Source organism: Salminus brasiliensis, chromosome 7 (genome assembly GCF_030463535.1).
Source record: "Salminus brasiliensis chromosome 7, fSalBra1.hap2, whole genome shotgun sequence".
NCBI classification, from domain to species: domain Eukaryota; kingdom Metazoa; phylum Chordata; class Actinopteri; order Characiformes; family Bryconidae; genus Salminus; species Salminus brasiliensis.
The window spans coordinates 34,149,492-34,172,598 of NC_132884.1; the positions used below are offsets into that span (position 1 = coordinate 34,149,492).

General features: G+C 37.9%; 1 protein-coding gene across 1 annotated transcript; it reads left to right on the plus strand.

Moving 5' to 3' along the window:
* Positions 1-1,275: 1,275 nt before the first annotated feature.
* On the plus strand, positions 1,276-21,483 carry igfn1.1 (immunoglobulin like and fibronectin type III domain containing 1, tandem duplicate 1). Its single transcript, XM_072683348.1, has 27 exons — positions 1,276-1,324; positions 3,617-3,646; positions 4,596-4,715; positions 5,338-5,477; positions 5,565-5,664; positions 5,772-5,810; positions 6,824-6,869; positions 7,081-7,264; positions 7,356-7,469; positions 7,555-7,723; positions 7,830-8,102; positions 8,283-8,915; positions 9,078-9,452; positions 10,732-10,842; positions 11,218-11,328; positions 14,513-14,637; positions 14,776-14,920; positions 15,615-15,908; positions 16,002-16,298; positions 16,429-16,608; positions 16,731-16,859; positions 17,066-17,374; positions 18,137-18,222; positions 18,531-18,723; positions 19,693-19,989; positions 20,338-20,657; positions 21,421-21,483. The coding sequence occupies exons 1-27, from the start codon at positions 1,276-1,278 to the stop codon at positions 21,481-21,483; spliced, it is 4,932 nt and encodes a 1,643-aa protein (XP_072539449.1).
* The last annotated feature ends 1,624 nt before the right edge of the window (positions 21,484-23,107 follow it).

Consider the following 23,107-nt stretch of genomic DNA (forward strand, 5'->3'; position numbering starts at 1 on the left):
CCAGCACTGCTGTCAGACGCTCGAGCGCTTTAAAACTGCAGTTATCAGACTTTCTAACACTGTCTTATGTATGTTCAGATGTGAGCTCATGCGCAAATGAGCTGAGTAGCTCGGCAGCCAATCAGCAGTAAGTAGCCAGAATGCTTGCAGCTTACTGCTCTAAACTAAAAAGGAAATGCTCTGGTTTCCTTTGATTTTTTTTCACAGTATATTATTGTGTGAAACATTTATTAATCAGATATAATATAATTTGTTGCCTTTTTAAAAGCTATTCAGCTCCATTCTCTCCATTCAATAAGGACTAGCAGCCTTTAGTGTTTCTTAGTCATTTTTGGTATGAAGGGAGAAACAAGGAACAGGCCAGACTCCCCATACACCGGCTCTGAACTAGACAACACTGGTGATTGTGGGGTCAGTGTGCTCTGGCCTTTACTATAATGAAAACCTCTGCCCTCTAAACATGTGAACATCACGTCACATACTCTGTGAGGATTAAGTGTCTGAAATTGGTTGTTGGTTTGTGCGTGTCTATATGTGGTGTGCCTAGAGGAGATGTATGCCTGCAGCTGCTGAGAGATCAGAAGTCTCTCTAATGGAACATAATGTACCACCCTATCACATTCCATCATCCAGACATACAAGATATTACCCATGCCCAAATTACATTTGCACATACTACTGACTTCTTTAATGCCCTGCTATTTCTGCTGTTAAATTGAAATAATGTACAGCATATTAAAAAGTCATGTTACCCTGAGGTATATACCTAAATTAGCTGTGCATCAGTGTGGGAATCATGAGCTGATATTGATATTTCCCAAGCATATAACTTCAGATACATATTAACACCTCAAAATGTAGAAATTAGGACTAAATCCACAAGGATTAGTACTGCACAAAAAACAAAGATATTCTGCTCTAGAGTACGATAAATATGTCAAATAACAGTTTAATGTATAGTTTAGATATATTTTTAATGTATAGTTTTAATATTAATTTTAATATTTAATTTTAAGATGATTTTTAATCTGGATATGTTGATATCATTCTGATAACCTAATTTAAACTGATTTGAAATTATACACTGAACTATATATATATATATATATATATATATATATATATATATATATATATAACTTTTATTTATATTTATTTATATATATATATAATTTTTTTTGTGCCTTACCTGATGCCAAACGATGCAAATTCCAAATTCTCTCTCTGTTTTATCATAGGTAGTTCTGAAATCCTGAGGACCTGAGAAACTCCAAGATGTGGAAGAAGTCGAAGGTTACAGATCAAACTGCCACAGGGCAGGGTGGTAAGCAGACAACTGCATTTCCCATAGTACAACTGGTCCATTACTGAAACACAAATAGAAGTAATACAACAGAAACAACCGAAATCTTGGACTTCCTGTCTCCAAGGTCTCATTGCTAAGATTGTTTACATTTAATTTTTTTTTTTTTCACTTTATTTTCTTTTTTCTTTCTTTTTTTGCATTGCTTTCTTTTTTATATATACTTCTTTTTTCTATTTTGTACATTTCTTATTTGTTTACTTGTTTGTTTAAAGAAAGACCAGCCCCATGGTGGCTCTCAGGAAGTCTAATATATATTTTTGCTTTTGTGTCCATTGTTGGTTTGACCTTTTTTGAATAATGTATGAATTGGAACAATATTAAGAGTGAAACAGACTTTTCATTAAAGATCCTAATAAAGAAGATTTACATCAATAAGGAAACAAAGTAGTTAGTAAAAGAATGTATCACCAAACCTGACAAAATATGTAAAGAAAAAACAGGACATGATATGTTGAATCACATTTTAGAACATGTTGTAAAATGAAAAAGCAGTAGCTGCTTTATCTACACTGATGCACAGTACGTCAGCATGATCATTTGTAATTTGAACTCTCTGAACGGGAACATTAGCATTATTTTAAAAGAATATTGCAACCTTTTGCTGTTTTGACTTTGAGTAAAATCAGTATTCTGACTAAATCACTCTAAATTGACCAATAGCAGGTAAATTTAGATTTGTCATAATGGAAATAATATCAAAGGATTAGATATACAATGATAGGTCAGGCTATGAACCTTTAATAACTAAAGGTATCTTGCAAATACAGTTCTAGAAAAACATGAATTTGCGCAGTATGTAAAGGCTCTTTAAATATAAAAAAAAAAAAATGGTTACTTCATAGAACAACCTATATAACACCTAAAATGTTACTGATAGACCTAAAAGTGGTTGTTCTATGGCATCATATGAAAACATTTGAGACGACTAGTCTTTAGGGGTGAGTATATAATATATAAAATATATAAAAAGTGGTTCAAATGTATAAGTCAGCATGTTTTAAATACACAATATGATATAGAGTAAAGGCAAGATAGCTGCATTAAATTAATAAATGATTAAATAAGCAGGGATAAGCTCAGAATAACAAGACACGTCACATTATTATTAAGTATTATTAAGTATTTCAAAAGATGTTTTAGAAATCACAGGCTTCTCACTTACAGGCTTCTGTCCCTAAAGATGACAAGGTCAACAAGGATGCTGAGAAATTACAACACATGCAGATTAAAGCCAAATTGGGCACAACAACTCATTTCACAGATCGATACTCATGAAAAGCAACATGCAAACCAATGTTATTTGGCGTATCTTATCAATAAGCATTTCTGACAAGATGTGAAGGATTTTTATGCTTCATCAGTTGACCTTTTGGCCAACTGCCATTTTTCAGCAATGAAGACCTTTTATCATTTTATCAAACCATGGAGGAAGACAATTCATAAATTTCAACAGAAGAGAGTACTGTCTTCCCTGTCCAGTTTCTAACACAATCCTAATTCCTGCTAATTTACCATCTATAACACCATCTACCTAAAATTAATCTCTGTGTGACCCCATCCATTACCCCATGCCATCGGCAAAACTTCTTTCAACCCTAAGTAGAATTGAACAGGAGTTTTGCCGGCAAAACCTAAGATCCCCCTCATTGTCTGTGTTGGGTGTTGACCAGAGGTGGAAAACCGTGAACCACAGCTACTCTCATTACTGTACTTCAGAAAGTAACTTCTGACTTGGTTTATTTCAAATAAATAGTTTGACAATCTATTATCATTATTTAATAACTAATACTGCTTTTCAACTGAATTTCCAACACGAGGAAGCAATCAGCCGTCTGGCTGTTCCTGTTTATTTATTTATTTTAGGGTCTATTTATGTTATGTAGCTATTTTAAATCGGATTCAAAGTAATATTCAAGTGTGTTAGCCTAGGTAGCTAATAAAGGTTGTGAAACCCTGGGCATTGGAACATGTTGATGCTTTATTAAGTAACTACTTGAGTAGTTAATTAACAGATTATTTACTTTTATTTTTGCAAAATATCTTCATCAGTATATGAATTCAAGCAAAGTATTACTTTAGTAGCAGTATTCCTACTAGTAGGGATTTCCACCTCTAGTGTCAAAGTCTACCATGTCATTTATGTCCTGAATCCTGTCAAAGTAATGGGACCTCAGCCATGCTTTTGTCAGGATTAACACAATCACGTTCTCCTGCTTTGTTTTCCCATCCCCTGTGTTATGTCTGTACCAGGAGCAGAGGGTCAGCCTCCGAAGAAAAAAGGTAAGGAAACTGAGTGACAGCAACCTGAACAGTTACGAGCACACATATGTGTGAAATGACAGCATTAATATATATATATATATATATATATATATATATATATATATATATATATATATATATATATATATACCCAGAACCCTGCAAGTGGCACAATATGAATTGTGACTTTTGCATAAGGTAAAGCTGTCTGTCTGGTATGGCACAGCCTATAGGCTATGGGCCATGTGTTAGGAAAGGAAGATCATTCATGCAAAAAATACACTTAGATTATTCATGCAAGAACAACACAGTTTCATGGCTTCTGACTTATTCTCAGCGGTTAAAGAATGGCTAAGCAAGACATGCACTGCTCTACAAATGGAAAAGAGTACCAGTTTCTCAGTACCTGTGATTAGACTCCATTCCATTCAATAGTAACTGTTTTAAGTTTGCATGAATAGTAGATTATGACCATCTAATTTGTTAAATATTATTGAAACACAAGCATTTTTCCAGGCAGACTGGTGATTTATTTAGTGAAATAGCAAATAAATAAATATTCAGGTTGCTGTCATTTGGTTTTTGTTGTACAGTATATTGTGTTGTGTTGCACAGTACCCTGACCTGTTGATGACAATGATCAACCCCACCCCTTGGTTTTGTTTATTCAAATATGAACTATGTTTTCATTTGAACAAAATTACAATCTGTTTCTTTTCACAAAATATTTAAGACAAAATGTATCTAACCTTTAAATCCTTTACATTTTTATTTTTGGTCCTGAAACATCTATGATTCTTTTTCTTCTTGTTCTGTGCCTCCTTTTCTAGCTTGTACTAAGGCCATTGCGCAGAGCATACAACTTGCAAAAATATGTTTTAGATAATATTGATGTGATTGTGATTTTGGCAGTAACTACTGACTGAGATTGACTTTAAGGTAACAGTGTTGATGTGGATGTTCTTAGGTATCAAAAGGAGATCAAAGGTCCCTGGGGTTATGATCACACAGTATGTTGAGGATCTGCCAGAAGGAAAAACTACTCCAGACTTTACTCGCAAACCCATTGCTTTAACCATTCAAGAAGGTAAGGAATGCTGTAGAAAAAATCCTTTAAAAAAACATTAAATGTCCAGTAAAACCTACCTAATTGACCGATCTATGCACTGGCCCTATCACTAGGGGACTGCAAGCTTGATCGTCTGGTGATGCCATAGCCATCTCTGTGACAACTGGCCTTGCTCCCAACCCAATTCTCTGCATGATGCTAGCCAGTGAGGGCATCTGTTAGCTGACTAATTGCCAGCAAGCATTCTCCTCCAAGTGTGTTCAGCTGTCCAAAGATTTTGTGTTAGCAACAGCACAAGAATATGTGGCTGGTTGGCTTCATGTGTCTCAGAGGAAGCCCCTAGCTAGTGGGTGGGAATCAACAATAACATAACTGCTTAACTTTGACCCATGACCAACATTTACTCAGAAACTGAGTGCACTTGAGTTACTTACTCAGCACACAGTGTGGCATTCACTGCCTCAAAAATACTATGTCTCATTTTAGCATTAACTTTAAACATGCAATGTACATATAAACATAAAATGAGAATTCAGAGAATGTAAACAAGTCATGACCTTACATGAATATAAAATATGTGCAATACAAATGTATAATTTATGTGCAAAACTAATTTACAATCAAACCTTTTGCATTCAAGGTAAACTAGCCATTTTTAAAGCCATTGTTATCGGAGACCCCAAGCCCACTGTCACATGGAAAAGAGCAAACGGAGAAATGAATGACCCACAAAAGTTCCAGAACAAATATGATCCTACAAATAATGAACACACTTTAGAGGTAAGTGAGTAATGTGACGCCCCCAGGCTTCAGCTTTGGTAACAATAAAATGTGTATTAATTGCTTTATGTTTTTATACTTGCACAGATGCCTAAAGTTAGTGGTGATGAAGCTGACACATACAAATGCTATGCTTTTAATGAGTATGGAAAGGCTGTTTGCACTGTTGTCCTAAATGTCATTGAAGGTATGGTCCAAGATTTTAGGTCTTTTCTAACATTTCAGTGGAAGTACTTGACACACATTGTTTTTTGAACTGCATCATACATATTTATTAGTTGTGTTCTTTTGCAGTGGGATTTAAAAAGAGCAAAGAAATGAAAAGGGCAGAAGGTATGTTGGATATCTCACCTGGATTACATTGATTACTGACCTAGAAACTATTTGAACTTATAACTTATAAATATGATATTTGCATATACTTTAGAAATATATATATAATATAATTCATTATATATAAATATAAAACAACATAAATAAATATACTATTTTCTTTGATACTTTTTTGATTGATTATGCATTATTTAATCAATGTACATTTAATTTGTACAGATTTTTTAACTTGGCATCCAAAATGTGGTTTGTTTTTGCTGTTCATTACTACATTTACCATTAAAAAAAGTCCATTAAAAAGTTATACTGCAATATTAACCTGTTTTTATAGCTTTCCATCAAAATCATTAATTAACCATTATTAACTATGAGCTAAATATTACTCATTGCTGTGTATTCATATCAGCTACAAGTTAATTTACAACACAGCTTTACCAACTAATGAGCTGCACAGCAGCAATACATGCATACAAATCTTTTCTTGGTTGCATTCCATTTATTCCATTTTGTTGTATCTAGTTTGATCTAGTTCTAGTTTTATCCCACAGGTTAATACAATGAAGTTATGAAGTGTGTAAAGTACGTATTCTTTATTTACTGTCTGTTTAGCAGCAGATGGAAGTCACTAGCTACCGGGCATAGAATAATAATGAGGAATAGGAAATCTTTCCTCTCCTTGTCGGCTCTGTTTCTGCTGCTCTGTTCGCCTCTCTCTGAGATATCTCTGAACTCAAACTAAAACCAAACTGATTGCTTTCTAAGAATGGGTAAAACATCTAATTAGAATAACTGCTAAAACAGACTTGGATAACCATCACTGCTATGCAGATGTGAGCAGAAAACAGTCATTAGTTAACAAAACTAATTCAAATCTTATTCAATTGTTCCATTCCACCTTAACTCCTTAACTGGTGCAGCAGTTACATACTGTCAGCACATGATAGACATCTTACAAGATTAGACTGGATTTAATTTCTATTTTGTCTCCAATATCCAATCTGATTTCTCTTCAGCGCCAACAAACGATCCAACAGAGTTCCGAAAGATGCTCAGGAGAAGGTACTACCCTTACTATATATATATATATATATATATATATATATATATATATATATTTGTATGAATGAATCAGAGACAAGACAAAGCCAATGTAATGAGTGTTGAATCAACTTTTGCACATACAGGGATCAGCAATAATTATATTTTTGGAAAATAAATCAGTAATAATTGCCAGCTGATTTAAAGTTTGCTCCATCCATCTCGTCTGTAGTGCTGGGAAAAAAGTAGAGGATAAAAGAGAAGGTGAACTCGATGATGCAGTGTGGGATCTGTTATTGTCAGCTGATAAGAAAGACTATGAAAAAATATGCATTGAGTATGGCATCACTGATTTCCGTGGCATGCTGAAAAAACTGATTGAGATGAAGAAAGAAAGAGAAGAAGAGCAGGCACAGGTATGCTTTGGTCACTGAAATAAAATCAAACATAAAATATGTCCAGTAATATATGGCTTACTTTAATATAATTTACTTTCTACTTCATTAGTTCGTTCGGCACATTGCTAACCTAAAACCCATTGAGGTGAAATCAGAAGATGCAGCTACATTCGAACTGGACATGGAGCTCAAAGACCCCAACAGTCGTATCTTCCTGTACAAAGTAAGTATTGCTTCTCCCTGGTCTAAATGACATTTTGTGCAAAAAGCCTCGTGATTAAGTAACAATTTTTGTTCTATCTGTTTAGGATGGGGTCATGATTCCATTTACCAAAGACATAGAATCTGAAATGAAGCATTGCCTAAAACAAGTTGGCAAAAAGTATGTGTTTACAGTGAAAAATCTCAGTCCTGATGATGCTGGTATCTATCAAGTGGATGTTGAGGGAGTCAATATCTTCTCAACAGATTTCAAAAGTATGTTGTTAGAAATTAGAACAATGTATTTTAGAAGCAATTCTAAGTATTAGAATGCATTTGGAATTGCAAGTGCTTATTGTCTGCCTCTGCCTGTCTCACCCAGTCCCCCCTGTGGATTTTGTTGTGAAGATTCAAGAAGTAAAGGCTGAAGAAAGACAGGACGCGGTCTTTGAGTGTGTGACTTCTCTACCCATGAACCAGATTGTATGGACATTAAAAAATACCCCGATTTCCAACAGTAATAAATATGAGATTACTGTTTCTGAAGATAAACTGATCCACCGACTGAAAATCATTGACTGTATGCCTGTGGATTCTGGGATATATTCTGCTTTGGCTGGTATCAAGTCTTGCAGTGCTTGGCTTGTGGTAGAGGGTAAGTTCAGTACTTGAAAAACTTACTGCCTTACTGAAACTGATGTCTACACAGTCCAATCCGATTGGATGACTAAATATATACACATTCAATCATTTAATTTTCTTTGATATTTTTTCATTTACTCTCTACATAATTCCAGGTCTTCACACCTGTTTGTAAATGTTTGTCACCCTGCAGCTGACAAAGACGGTGCAAAAGGCAAAAAGGTAGCCCGCAAGACCACTCAAGCAGGTGGCAGCGCAGCTGACCTGGCTAAAGTTGCTGCCGAACAACAAGAGAAGAACAAGAAGGAGATGGCTGAGAAGCTGGAGGCAGCCAAGAAAGCCCAAGCTGAGAAGGAGGCAGCTGCTGCTAAAGCCAGAGCTGAAGCCGAAGCTGCCTTTGCGGCAGCACAGGTCGCTGCAGCTGCTAAGGCTGCAGCTGCTGCCCAGGCTGCTGAGGCTGCACTTGCAGCAGCTAAAGCCAAAGGCATGTCGGATAAAGATGCCAAAGCAGCTGCAGATGCTGCAGCCGCAGCTGCAGCGGCAGAGGCTCAAGCCAAAGCTGAGGAGGAGGCAAGGAAGCTGGCTGAGGCCAAGGCCAGGGAAGCAGGCCTGAGCCCAGAAGAGATTGCTGCGGCTGGAGCAGCAGCTGTTGCTGCACTGGCCAGAGATGCGGCTGCAGCAGCCGCAGGAAAGCTTGGAGTAGGTGCTGCAGGAGCAGGAGGAGCAGGGGGTGCAGGTGGTGCTGGTCTTGCAGGAGGAGCAGGGGGTGCTGGTCTTGCAGGAGGAGCAGGAGGTGCTGGTCTTGCAGGAGGAGCAGGAGCTGCTGGTCTTGCAGGAGGAGCAGGGGGTGCTGGTCTTGCAGGAGGAGCAGGAGGTGCTGGTCTTGCAGGAGGAGCAGGAGCTGCTGGTCTTGCAGGAGGAGCAGGAGGTGCTGGTCTTGCTGGAGGAGCAGGAGCTGCTGGTCTTGCAGGAGGTGCTGGTCTTGCAGGAGGAGTGGGAGGTGCAGGAGGAGTGGGAGGTGCAGGAGGAATGGGAGGTCCAGGAGGTGCTGGAGGTGCAGGAGGTGCTGGTCTTGCAGGAGGAGCAGGAGGTGCTGGTCTTGCAGGAGGAGCAGGAGGTGCTGGAGGTGCAGGAGGAGCAGGAGGTGCAGGAGGTGCAGGAGGTGCAGGAGGAGCAGGAGGAGCAGGAGGAGCAGGAGAAGCAGGAGGTGCTGGAGGTGCTGGAGGTGCAGGAGGTGCTGGAGGTGCAGGGGAAGCAGGCGTTGATGGCTTGTTTGGGGAAGGTGCAGACGCTGGGGGTGCAGTAGGAGGAAAAGATAAGAAACGTGCAAGAGCAGGACCTCTGGTGCCAGATACTGTCGTAGGTAAGGGAACATACACACGTATCCACATTCTAAGCAGTATAACATTCCATACAATGAGAGCTTTGAATGAAGGAACAATATATATTATATATATATCAGTATATTGTATATAACAGTATATAGTATATATCTATTGGAACAGTGTATATCAAAAAAGGAAACCCCTTCACAAAGAATATATATATCTCATTCAAGGTCCTGCAGCATGAGGACCTTCACCGAAAAAGAATATCCTACTATGGATCTTTATAAATTAGTCCATCACTTCTTTTTCAGCTCCATGCTAACACTTACAATGCTGTAAGGATTATCACTTTTACACCCAACATTTTTATTGTTTTTTGAAGGATACATTTTTAACAAAATGATTTGCCAAATGTTACAGTGTATTTTCTGCAGTATAATGTACATAGGCACAGATTCATGCAGTTATTATATTAATAACTGGTATTTTCTGTGCTGTTGTGTCCATTTGCATTAATGCTATTCTGCTGCTAGAATAACTGTATCTGCAACTCTTCCAGCTTATGCTTTTGAAACAATGCACAAGAATAAATAACTATACTATTGGTCCTTAAGAACAGGAAGATGAAGGACTAAAACTGATTTATCATTTATACTCATATCTACGGTAGGAAAGTCAAATCAACCTGAAGCTGCCCGAGTTGAACAAACTGGGCAAACAGGACAGGCTGAGAAGCATGCTTGCGTGAAGCAAGGCCCAAACACTGTGATTGGTAAGAATATGGGCTAAATATTCACTTGGAAATAATCAAATAGCAGTAAACTAAAGCCTACTTCAACTGTCTAATGTACTATTTTCCCTTTTTTACAATTTCTAACTACATCCTTGAGAGGATATTAAAAAATGTAATATATTTAATATTGTTTCTAACTACATCCTGTAGAGAATATTACATTAAAATATTAATATTAAATATTAATATAGAATATAAAATTTCTTTTTAAACCCTATGTACAACATCATTGAGAGAATGTTACAAAATTAATAAATTAATACATTTAACATTATTTCTAACTACATCCTTGAGAGAATTATATATATGCATATATTCAACACTACGTCTAACCATATTCCTGAGAGATTGTTGCAAAATGTAATATATTTAACACTTTTTCTAACTACATCCTTGAGAATGTTACAAAATTAGTATTAACGTAAAGACAATGTTCTGTGTCTGTTGATTAATTGCTTAGTAAATTATGAGACTGATAATTAGATAAAACATTTTTAATATTGTACCAATACTTATGGTAGGAAAATCAAATCAACCTGAAGCTGCCCAAGCTGAACAAACTGGGCAAGCAGGACAGGCTGAGGGCCCTGTCTGCGTGAAGCAAAGCCCACTGGTGCCAGACACTGTGATTGGTAAGGATTGGGCTAAATATTAACTTGATCATAATCAAATAGGAGTGAACTAAATCCTACTTCTGTTGTCTAAGATATAATATTTTCCCTTTTTAACACCATCTCTAACTTCATCCCTGAGAGAATGTTAAAAAAATCAATTTAAATTTTTAACACAATTTCTAACCACATCCTTAAGAAAATGTTTATTATAAATTTTATATGTATTTATATGTATTCATTATTTTTTGTTTGACATATATCTAATCCCTGAGAGTTACAAAATGTAATATATGATTTTATTTAAAATTCTCAGTGTCTGTTAATCGCTACATAGATAAGCAGACAGAAAATTAGATCAAACTGATTTACTATTTGTACCAATACTTATGGTAGGAGAACCAAATCAACCTGAAGCTGCCCGAGTTGAACAAACTGGGCAAACAGAACAGACTGAGAAGTATGCGCGCGTGAGGAAAGGCCCACTGGTGCCAGACACTGTGATTGGTAAGAGTTGGGCTGAATATTAACTTGAACATAATCTAAAGGAGTGAACTAAAGTAGAATATTCGTAGTATTTAAAAAAAAACACTAATGCTAACCAGGTCTTTGAGAGAATGTTATAAAACTACTATTGACAGTCAAAATCAGTATCTGGTGTTCAAGCATGCCGATTAATGAATGAGCTAATTGTCAGACAGAAAATCAGATAGAACTGATTTACCATTAATGCCAATACATATGGTGGGAGAATCAAATCTACCTGAAGCTGCCTGAGTTGGACAAATAATCTGGGCAAGACATTAACTTGAACAGAATAAAAGAGGAGTTAAATGAAGCCAACATTAGGTTTCTAATCTTGTGCAACTGTTTAGCTTTTAAACACTAGTGCCAACAAGACCCTTGAGTGTTCGTTACAAAACTGGTATTAACTTAACTTAATTTACATAATTCCTTATCTGTTGTTCAAGCATGTCTATCAGCTAAGAAGTCCCTAACAGCTGTGCTACTGAAACCTGTTTCAAAGAAACAATGAACATCGTGTTTTCTTGATTAATTTGATTAATCCTAATCTGAATGAATCTGTTCATTAGAGGTGATAACACACTTGTGCAAATCATCTTAACAAAAAATCACAACAGCTTCCTAACATTCAGAATGCACAAAGGTATTTGTGCTTCATGAACCATGTATTTGTGCCTCATGCACCATTGTGTGCTATATATGTACATACTTAATGTCTGTACTGTGTCTGTCACTTGTTTATTGTATGTCTCATTGGTCCATCATATGTTCGTCAGTGTTTTTGTCAGTCTTTTTGTCTCTGTTGGACATATTCATCCACATCTCAGCTATGTATGTTAACAAAACATGCCTCTATCACCTGATGTAACTAATGAACACGTTAAAAAGAACTTCATTAGTTATGACAAGTGATGTATCTTAGCAAATATCAAGCCAAGTGTTCCTTGCGCTTAAATATTCTTATATAGTGAGGCAGTGGTGGCTCAGCAGTTAGAGCGCCGGGCTATCAGGGTTGTGGGTTCGAATCCCGGGCTTTGCAAGCTGCCACTGTTGGGCCCTTGAGCAAGGCCCTTTACCCTCTCTGCTCCCCGGGCGCTGGAGTTGGCTGCCCACCGCTCTGGGTGTGTTTACTCACTGCCCCTAGTTCACTAGTGTGTGTGTGTTCACTACCACAGATGGGTTAAATGCGGAGGACACATTTTGCTGTACAGTGTACAGTGACAAATACGTTTGTATTTGTTTGCACCTTTACCTTTTTACCTTTCTTGGACTAGAACTGACACTAATCATAGATTTAGTTTCTTTTGTAGCCTTCATTACAACTTGCGTCTTTTTAAATAAACAGCAGGTTTACTGGCTATATATTATATATCCTGTATCTCTGAAAGCACGGTGTCTGTCTGCATTTCTGTCATTGTTATTTTGTCACTGCTCTCTTTTAATGTTATTTGTTTTTTGTTGTCCTTGATGTCATTGTAAATGCCCTTTATGATCTTCTCTACGACGTCAATCATCTAAATTTTCATCACCAACTGGTTGAATAAATTATTAAAGGTGGAAGTAACCCACATGGGAACCCACATGGCAACCCAGGAGGAAACCCACATGGCAACCCAGGAGGAAACCCACATGGCAACCCAGGTGGTAATCCACATGGCAACCCAGGTGGTAACCCACATGGCAACCCAGGTGGTAACCCACATGGCAACCTAGGTGGTAATCCACATGGCAACCCAGGTGGTGGAAAAGCAAGAAGTCACACGGGGGGTAATCCAGATGGTAAACCAGGCGGCAATCCACATGGTAACCCAGGCGGCAATCCCCATGGTAACCCAGGCGGTAATCCACATGGTAACCCAGGTGGTAATCCCCATGGTAACCCAGGTGGTAATCCCCATGGTAACCCAGGAGGTAATCCACATGGTAACCCAGGTGGCAATCCACATGGTAACCCAGGAGGTAATCCACATGGTAACCCCGGAGAAAAGGCAGACGGTAACCCAGAAGGTAACCCAAGTGAAAATCCAGGAGATAACCCACAAGAAAGCCCATCTAGTGGCGAGGGGGCTACACCTGCTCCTAAGGGAACTGAGGGCACACTGGATAAATCAGCCGGAACTGGAAAGCATTCAGGCCGCACAAGACAAGGCCCAGTGCTCCCAGAGACAGTAATTGGTAAGAGATGGTAGAGGCTGCGTCGAAAAATGCATGGAAGCAAAATTTTACGTCAGTGAATGGCTTTGCCACTGCTTTGAAGATTCTAGAATAACAACATGAACTGTTGGGCTGATCTAATCCCATTTTATTATATCTCTGACCCTTTTATTACATCTCCAATAGAGGTGTGCTTAACTAAGAGCACAGACTTTATTAAACTAACCTGCTCATACTTTTGGAGACTGACATACATCAATATTCACATTAGCTTTACAGTAGGACCCGAAACATCTGAAAATGTCTTTTCAGAAACGTATCATATGAATATTCTAGGGCCAAAATCCAATCATGTTTATTCTGTTAAGACATTTGAAATATGTGAGAAGTGTTTGTTGTGCACGTCACATTGTTTGTGTGTTCAAAGTGTTTGTGTTCTCTGTACCATGCGTGTCTTAGCTAATAAATTAATCATATTAAAACAATATATGTCACAAAAACTGACCTTCTTCGGACAAGAATCATGATGACCAGGACAGAATGCAAGCACATGATGGAGACATAAATGATACCTACCTTACAAAAGGATGCAGAAGCAGATGCCCTCGAGCTTTCCTAAGAAGAGCAAGAATACTCAATCTTTTCTTAAAGAGACTGAGACACTTACTGACTGATACATGGCATTATTCAAGAAAAGAAGAGAAGCAAGCTACAAAGGTGATCACATGGACTTCTGAAGACGACAGTCTTGCCATGAAGAACGAATTGTACAAGACTACATGTAGAAAAAAATCACAGATCACATCACAGATAAATCAGTGGAATGCAATAATTTGCTTGAGAATAATGCAATTGTACAACATTGCAATGAAGTCTTCTTCCGATTCTACTTTTTAAACATGTATTTTAACCTTTATTTATAATAATAAAAAAAGTTTAGTAGAACTCCCCAGGTATGTGCTATTATTATAATTGCTATTATGTATATTGTATGTGCCTAAATTCCTTGCAGATCCTGGTGTTCACTTTTCTGCTGGCCTAGAAGATTGCAAGGCTATTGTTGGGGAGGCAGCTGAGCTGGTCTGCAAACTCAGCAGTGCAGAATGTAAGGGTGTCTGGTACAAAGATGGAAAGGAGGTACAGTACAGATCTCCAAACATACCCCAAAATATTGCCAATGAGAAAATGATATCTTCTACTTTTTGAAAACTATACAATACAGGCAGAGATGGTTCTGTTAAACATGCAAATTGTTTTTATGCAATTATCTTCTAGATCAGTGATTCCACTGAGGGGATGACCATGAGCAAAGATGGTGCTACTCATAAACTGAAAATCCACAAAGTGACAGAGGAGTTTGCTGGAAAATACAAATTTGAAGCTGATGGCCGTAAAACTGAGGCTGTGATAGCTGTTGAAGGTTTGTTTAGATAATCTACCTGGCAACATGCGTTAAATATATTGCTGCTGTCAGGCAAAATCATATGCTACGTATCTCCAAAATAGCACTTAAATCATCATTAAGAAGTATTTTTACTGTAAGAAAAAGCAAAATCATTGTGATGCCCCACCTGCCTTTAATAGAGTTGTTGCTACTTTGGGCTTGACACACTGCTAACTGCAATATGTATACTATGGCAGCTAGGAAATAAGCTAGAGTCAATTTCATGTAAAATCCTGTAATGGTCGATGTTTTGTATCTTTCAAAAGTCCTGAAATGCATGTAAGCATGTCCTTCTTGCGGGTTGTCTCAAAGCACAAATTTCACTTGTAAGGGAAGCATGGGAGCGAGAAACAATAACACTGCCTAATACTGCTTTCACAGGAGAAACCTTCTGAACTTGAATAGAAGTCAAGAGATTATTTATTCCAAGTGATTTGGGGGCATGTTTATTTATCTAAAGAACTGCCAGATTCACATTAAGTTGAAATATCAAAAGTTCAGTACATCCCAGTAATGGGGATACGTGATAAGACGCTTTTGGATAACAGTGACAATAAATCATATATATATATATATATATATATATATATATATATATATATATATATATATATATATATATATATGCTGTACAGTTTTGTGCTCTGCTCTGAATGTTTGTCTTCCCTAGATCCTCCAAGAGTTGACTCAAAGGAACTTGAAGCTTTTGCCACACCAACAGTAATCAAAAATAATCAAAAAGCTGCATTTAAAATACCATATATTGGTCATGAGCCAGTGAAGATACAGTGGTACAAAGAAGGCGAGGAGCTTACACCTGACACAAACTGCAGGATTGAAATTGCTGAAGGCCATACTCGTCTGCTTCTAACCAAACTACAGCGCAAAGACTCAGGGGAAATTAAGGTCAAAATTAAGAATGAGTTTGGCACCATTGAAGCCGTTTCTAACCTGGTTGTTCTGGGTAAGCATATAAAAATGAAGATGTTATTCATATGAATCTCTAGTTGCCATTTTTTCCACATTAGACCTAAAGTGTTAAACTGATCTTGTGCAGATAAACCAACTCCACCTCTGGGACCTCTGGAGATAGTTGAAGCTACTTCAAACTGCATTGAGATCAAATGGCGTCCACCAAAAGATGATGGTGGTTGCCCAATTGCTCATTATATCCTTGAACGCAATCAAGTTGGCCGCAACACCTGGAAGAAGATCGGTGAAATTCCTGGTGAAGCTTACTACAAAGACACTGATGTGGATCATGGCAGAAGGTACTGCTACCGCATCAGAGCTGAGACCCCAGAGGGCATTAGTGACACATATGAAACAGAGGATGTCCAAGCCGGAACTAAAGGTAAAATTCTTATTTACACTATATTGCAGCGCCCTAGGCAGTGACAATCATTACATTTTCCCCTCAATTATGTGAATGCATCCTGGAACAGAAATAAAAAAGGCATTGTCATTTTCTTGTGGTTTTCCAGCATATCCCGGCCCACCTTCTGCTCCTAAAATAGTCAGTGCTTTTAAAGACTGCATCACCCTCACATGGACCCCTCCCACTAACACTGGGGGTACCAACCTTTTGGGCTACAACGTAGAGAAACGCAAGAAAGGCAGCAACTTATGGGGACTTGTTCATCCACCAGAGGAACCTATCAAAAGTTTGTATTTTCCTTAGTAGTTAATCAATTCAGTTAGTTAACAAGTTAATGAGCTTTGAGATATTGAAGCAAAATTCATTTTGAATAATTAATAACTAATCATAACTGCCTCTCATCTACAGCCAAGAAATATGCTTGTAAAGATGTCATTGCGGGCATGGAGTATGAGTTCCGTGTGTCTGCTATCAACATATCCGGAGCTGGTGAACCAAGCACACCATCAGAGTTTGTGTTTGCCAGAGATCCAAAAAGTAAGCCAAACTTTCAACTGCAAAGTAATAATAAACCAATGTAGCCTTACATAGTGCAGCACAGAAAAACCTTCGTAAAGGTATTCATTTTGAAACTGCCCATTATTTATCTTAGATTGCCAGTTTGATTTTATTGTCGTAAAATGATGTGTTATAATTGATAAATCTCAGCATAAATAATAACATCACAATTTCTGCACCACTAGAACCTCCTGGCAAGGTCATTGACCTGAAAGTGACAGACTCCACATATACCACTTTATCCCTCACTTGGACTAAACCAAAAGAAGAACAGGGAGTACAGGATGAAGCTAAGGGATACTTTGTTGAGATCCGACCTGCAGAGAGCACTGAATGGGATCGCTGCAATACCAATGCCATTATCATGACCTCCTACACTGTAAAGGGAATGAAATCCATGGCTATGTACTGGGTCAGAGTGCTAGCTATTAATGAAGGTGGGTACGGAGAACCTCAGGAGCTGGATAACTTCATCCTGGCTATGCCTCCCCCTGGTGAGTAATTATAATATATTTTTTCACATTTTCTCATGTTAGGGCCTAAAATAAAATATAAATACATTTCCCCACATTGTTTTGCACGCAATACTCAATGAGAAAGTGAAAACAGAATTGTAGAATTTTTTGCAACTTTGAAAACCTGATCCAGAACACTCTGGACCTCAGACTGGACTGCAGGTTCACCTTCCAACAAGACCCTAGGCACACAGACTAAGATGCTTTTCACTATGATCAGAAGATTGCTGGTTCAAATCCTAGTCATGCTCCTTAGTCTGCTGGACCAGCTGAGGCCCCGATGGCGCTCGCTTCTGCAGGATAGTGCGTTGGAGCTGAGTATGCAGTGCTTCCCTCCAGGCGCGTTGGTTGCCCGACGAATGTTGCAATGATGGCAGGTTGAAAAATGAGGAGCTTGACTGGGCACGCATCAAATGAGGACATGTGTTGGTCCGCCCAAAATAGCGTCGGGGCATCGCATGTGATGGGGGGGCGGGGGGTATGTACGGGTTGGGTAATTAGTGATCCAAATTTTTATCTAAATGAATTTTGTTTTCACTTTGTCATTATAGGGTAATGAGTGCAGAATGTATTTTTTTCTTTTGTTTAAAAGAAACTGAAAGGGACCGAAGACTGAATGCATTGTGCATATGTGTGTGTGTGTGTGTGTGTGTGTGTGTGTGTGTGTGTGTAAAACATTAAATAAATTAATGCTTTTGGTTGAACTTGTTGTCCCTCTTTTTTCTCTCTTTCTTTCTTAAGTGAGACCACAGTTTACAGATTCCAAGATGAAGAGCTTCATGGTAGTCAGAGCTGGAAATTCAACGCGATTCAACGTTAACTTTGTGGTAAACAAAAATGTTTGGCTTCATAAAACATAAAATGTTCATTTTATGATTAAGTAACACTTAATATAGAATAGTGGCAGTAAAACATGTCATGCCATTCAAATGTTAAAACAATGAGGTGTGTTTCACTGGTGTTGAATTAATTTTTGTAGTAGTGCTCTCCATTCTGAGTATTGTAAAGTTGAACTACTACAGGTTGAGTTAAAAGGGCATAATAAGATTAATCTGATCTAACTAGTCAATATAAAGCGAACTGGAGTTGTTCTTAACAGCCAAATGACAATAATCTATCCTCATGGCTTTCTCAGGCTTCTCCCTGGCCTGAAGTTATTTGGCTTAAGGATGGAGTTCCTGTCTCCAAACGTGTCACTGTAAGCAATGCTGAAGGCGGCTCTCAAATCTTAATCCCATCCGCAGACCGCTCAGATAGTGGAATCTACACCATCATCGTCAAGAACATTGTGGGCCAGGAGACCTTCAGCACTGAGATCAGAGTCACAGGTACACTGTTGATTACATTTATGTATAATATATTAATATTAAAATTAAGAACACTGGCGCAGTCGTCTAAGCGTTGGCCCATTCATCTGGAGATTGCCGGTTCGATCCCCAGTGATAGTACAGCCATCTGTGGCTGGGAGTCCCAGAGAGCACAATTAGGCTTACTTTCTGGGTGCGTAGGATGGCACTCCTTCTCCTCTACCACTCAGCATAATGCCCGCCAGTGCTCTCCTTCAAGCGTGTTCAGCTGTCCAATGTCACTGCAGAACCGGAAAATACCAAAGGATGCGAAGGATCCTTGTTTCACGCAACTCATCATGGAAGGCACTGATGGCACTGTGTTGTAAAATCAGGTTAAAAAACAACACAGGATTTTGTTACTCTATTACATTATCATTTTAGAGACGTGTGATTTTGTATACTGCTATGAGATCTATAGAATAAGTGAGTAGAAGATTATCTGATGTCCAAAAGGTATAAAGTTACATTCTTTTTAACATTTAAAGCAAAATTAGTGTACAATGGAGTATCTCATGGGGTGCAAGCTGGAGGTTTCAGCCCTCGATATCATAAAAAATTTGTGGGTAGACCTCAAAAAAAGCAGTGAATGCCTTTCGGCCCAAGAATCTCTCTGAGCTACAAGAAGCAAGGAAAAATGGATGAAAATCCCCAAACAAAGGGGTGTTAATAAGTACTGACCATGCAGGGTTTGTGTTATTTTGGAACTGTAATAAAAAGTAATCTCATTTAAAATATTAAAGAAATGTTTCATCCTTAACTTTATACCGTTTTGGAAATCAGGTCATCTTTTACTCACTTAACTTTACACAGCAACAAATTTTGTCCAGGAGTGCCCAAACATTTGCATACTGATTTTTGGATGGCAATTTTATAATTCCATGTCGTACACAATTGTTAGCTTCTTTACATGCATAAACAAACAATATACCTATGATCTTGTACTTGTAGATGAGCCCAAGTCTCCAGGTCCTGTGGAATTGGATGAGAATGTACCAGGCACTGTGACAGTCACCTGGACGGCATCTCCAGATGAGAAACGGGATGACCGTCTGCACTACATGGTAATGAAGAGGGACTCCAGCAAGAGGACCTGGCACACAGTGGCTGACCGTATCTTTAACAACAAGTTTACAGCATGCAACATCATGCCAGGCCGAGAATACCAGTTCCGTGTCTACGCCAAAAACGACATGGGCCAGTCTGCCCCTTCAGAGTCTCCCAAGTGGCTTATCACTGAGAAGAAAGGTTTGTAATGAGGGTCTATTACAGGCCAATTTGAATTCCACCATAATGGAACAAATGTCTTTTCTAGATTGAAGAAAGGCAGTAAGGCACACTGTATCCGCAGAATATATGGGGTCTTTTATCTGTATCAGCACTGATTTGCTAGTGAAACCAGATCCATACTTCCTCAGCAAGCTATCTTGTACTACACTGCACTTTCCACTAGAGGGTGCATATTTAATGTATAGCAGTATAGTTGTACAAGGTAAATTCCTTTGAATGTTTACTATTTGCTTCACACACTCTTGTCAAATGTAGTTTTGTCTGTGTGATGACTCAATGTTGAAGTACCTCATTTCTTTCTTGCAGAGAAATTTGTGTTGGTTATGCCTGAAAGTAAAACCTGCAATCTTGAGAGGCCTCCTAAGTTCCTGGTCCCCTTGAAGCTGCACACAGCTCCAGAAGGCTATGAGTGCTACATGAGCTGTGCTGTGAGAGGCAACCCCACACCCCATGTGACCTGGTACCGCAACAACGTCAGCCTCAACACAAACACCAACTACTACATCTCTAACACCTGTGGTGTCTGCTCCATGCTCATCCTGATGGTGGGGCCCAAGGACACAGGAGAATACAAAGTTGTTGCTGAGAATCCATTAGGAAGAGCAGAGTGCTCCACCAAACTCACGGTCAGAGGTGAGAATTTCAAATCTCCCTCCTTTCCTATGCAAAGATTATAGACAATCATAAATACCAGAACCTTCTATTCCAAAATATCCTCAAAATAGCTATAACGATTAAAGACTTTTACATAGTGGCAAACGTTTTAGATGCAAAAACTAGGATATGTAAAGTTGTTTTTTGTACGACAATTGAACTGAAGTATAATCATAATAAAGGTTCTTACTTAATACTTTTTTTTTCTAGATATTCAATACGTACACATGCATATACATACAATGTATATTAGTACATATAAACAAACAGCAGAAGTCAACAAAAACTGTTTTCAAAAAAGTTGTTTACATCTAGATAGTACAACAAACATTGCTTCTAGATTTTTTATTGATGAATATCGATAATACATGTACAAATTTGGCACACAAAAAATAGTCAGAAAATGGTAGAATCTAAATGGTATCTAAATAATGCTCACATGTTTAGTAGTTAACTTGCTCACCTGTTCCAGTGCAAAATTGTGGTAAGAGTCAAACCTATTCAGTATTTTTTGGTCGTAAGAACACTAGCTCCAAAATAAAATGCAGAATTAAATATTTTAAAATGGACATCAATTGAAAGTTAAGAAGGATGTCTCCTTCTCTGGTACCCCAACCATTTTGGGGATACATAGTTTTGTTCTGACATCGACAAAAAACAATAAAAGCATTATGCAGAATCTTAATTATACATTTACTTGTTGTTGTTTTTTTTTTCTTTTTTTTTTTGTTTCAGAATAAAAGACACCTGGACAAAGCCAAGAAGGATTACTTCAAGTCTTTACAGATCTTCATTTAATGATTTTGTGTTCTATGTAGAAGTAACTTATTGTACACATTTTATAAACAATATGGTTTAATAAACATACTGTTTTGTTTTCCAAATAACATATTTGACAGCATGTAAGGTGAAACACTCATCTGTTTACTTTCTTTATCATTGCAGCCCAGACATCTCCATCCTTATCTATTATTTTGCTTTGATTGTCCTTTCTTTTGAAGAACAGATGCATTTGTCGTTTTATTTCTTAAGCAGTGTGATTGCTTATTGATGCTCCACATCTAAAAGGGTTTGCTGAAGAGCATTAATGAAAACAAATGATTTATTGTTCTTTTAGTTATGTGGTTTTGTCCTTTATTTTTAAATGATGCACTGATTCTGTGATGTCTGCCTATATTGACATGCCATAGCACTAATAATAATAATAATAATAATAATAATAATAATAGAAAAAAATAGGAAAAAGATATATTTGTGTTCATGCAAGATCAACTTGGTGTAAATAAAACATTAAACCTGGTGAAATGGCCTGAGTTCTGCCTTTTTTATTTATATGTTGTAATATCAAGAACAAGGACTACGCAAATAAGCTGGTCTGTGTTTTAGGATAGATTTTACATATTGTAGTTCTTTGTCAGTACCACTAGCTGTCAAAATATTAAGCTTTTTTCACATACCAATACTGCATAAGATGAATAAATGTCTAATAAAGTGAAAGTAATAACAGAGAAAGAAACCAAAACTATAATATCAGTTTCCTCTCCAATATCACTTAGTCCCTCAGGGACCAAACATTAAAATGTAAGGCATCCGGTCCTTGTTATTTTTGGTCAGATACTTCCACTATCATTTCCTTGGAATCAAATAGCACGACTCGATGATCAGTCTGTGTAACAGCAGCTTCCAGGACAGATAAGAATGTACTCTCGCATTAACCATATTTCAGTGTCACTAAAGCAGTATGAATTACACCGTCCATATATGGATGATGATGCTTTTGCACAGAACTCATCTGCACCAAGGGCACCCGCCCTGGTCAGTTAAATTTCAGTGGCAGTTTCTTAATGTCACATAAGATTTATGAGAGATTGCATCCAAGATATCAGCAGGTGGCAACAACATCTACTTAAGTCCATCAGCGAAGAAATGATAAATGGATCTCTTTTAAAGCAGGGAGTCCATAAATGAGAACTCAGAACATAATGAATGACTTTTATCCTGTACTTTCGACCAAGAAAAAAAAAGTCTTTATGAGAAAGTCTATTTGTCACACACAATAACAAGTTTTAGAAGGATTAGCCTACCCCGGCCCCTTCACATTTTTTCACTTTTTATAATTACTTTCATTTCTCTAAATGAATGAACTATGCACACTTACCTCTTTACTGGTAGTCTCAGAGACAGTTTTAGAAACCAGCTCCCCATGCTCTCTGCATACTGCTAAATGGTCTCCTGATAGAATGCCAGTAGTAGGTTTTGGAGGGCATAGTTTATAAGCCCCTCTCCGTAGCATTTTACAGCCTGAACCTCAGTTGTGAGGGAGGAGTCACAGGTCCCCTTCACACTCTTGACTTTAACTTGCACTTGGACGTAAGCCTATCTCTTGAGGAACCTCACAGCAGGAGCAGAAGGAGGCCAGCAA

Coding starts and splice junctions, on each gene's coding strand:
- igfn1.1 (XM_072683348.1), top strand. CDS start 1,276: ATGTGGAAGAAGTCGAAGGTTACAGATCAAACTGCCACAGGGCAGGGT. Junction 5,478..5,564: donor ATAATGAACACACTTTAGAG/GTAAGTGAGTAA, acceptor ATACTTGCACAG/ATGCCTAAAGTTAGTGGTGA. Junction 10,843..11,217: donor GGTGCCAGACACTGTGATTG/GTAAGGATTGGG, acceptor TACTTATGGTAG/GAGAACCAAATCAACCTGAA.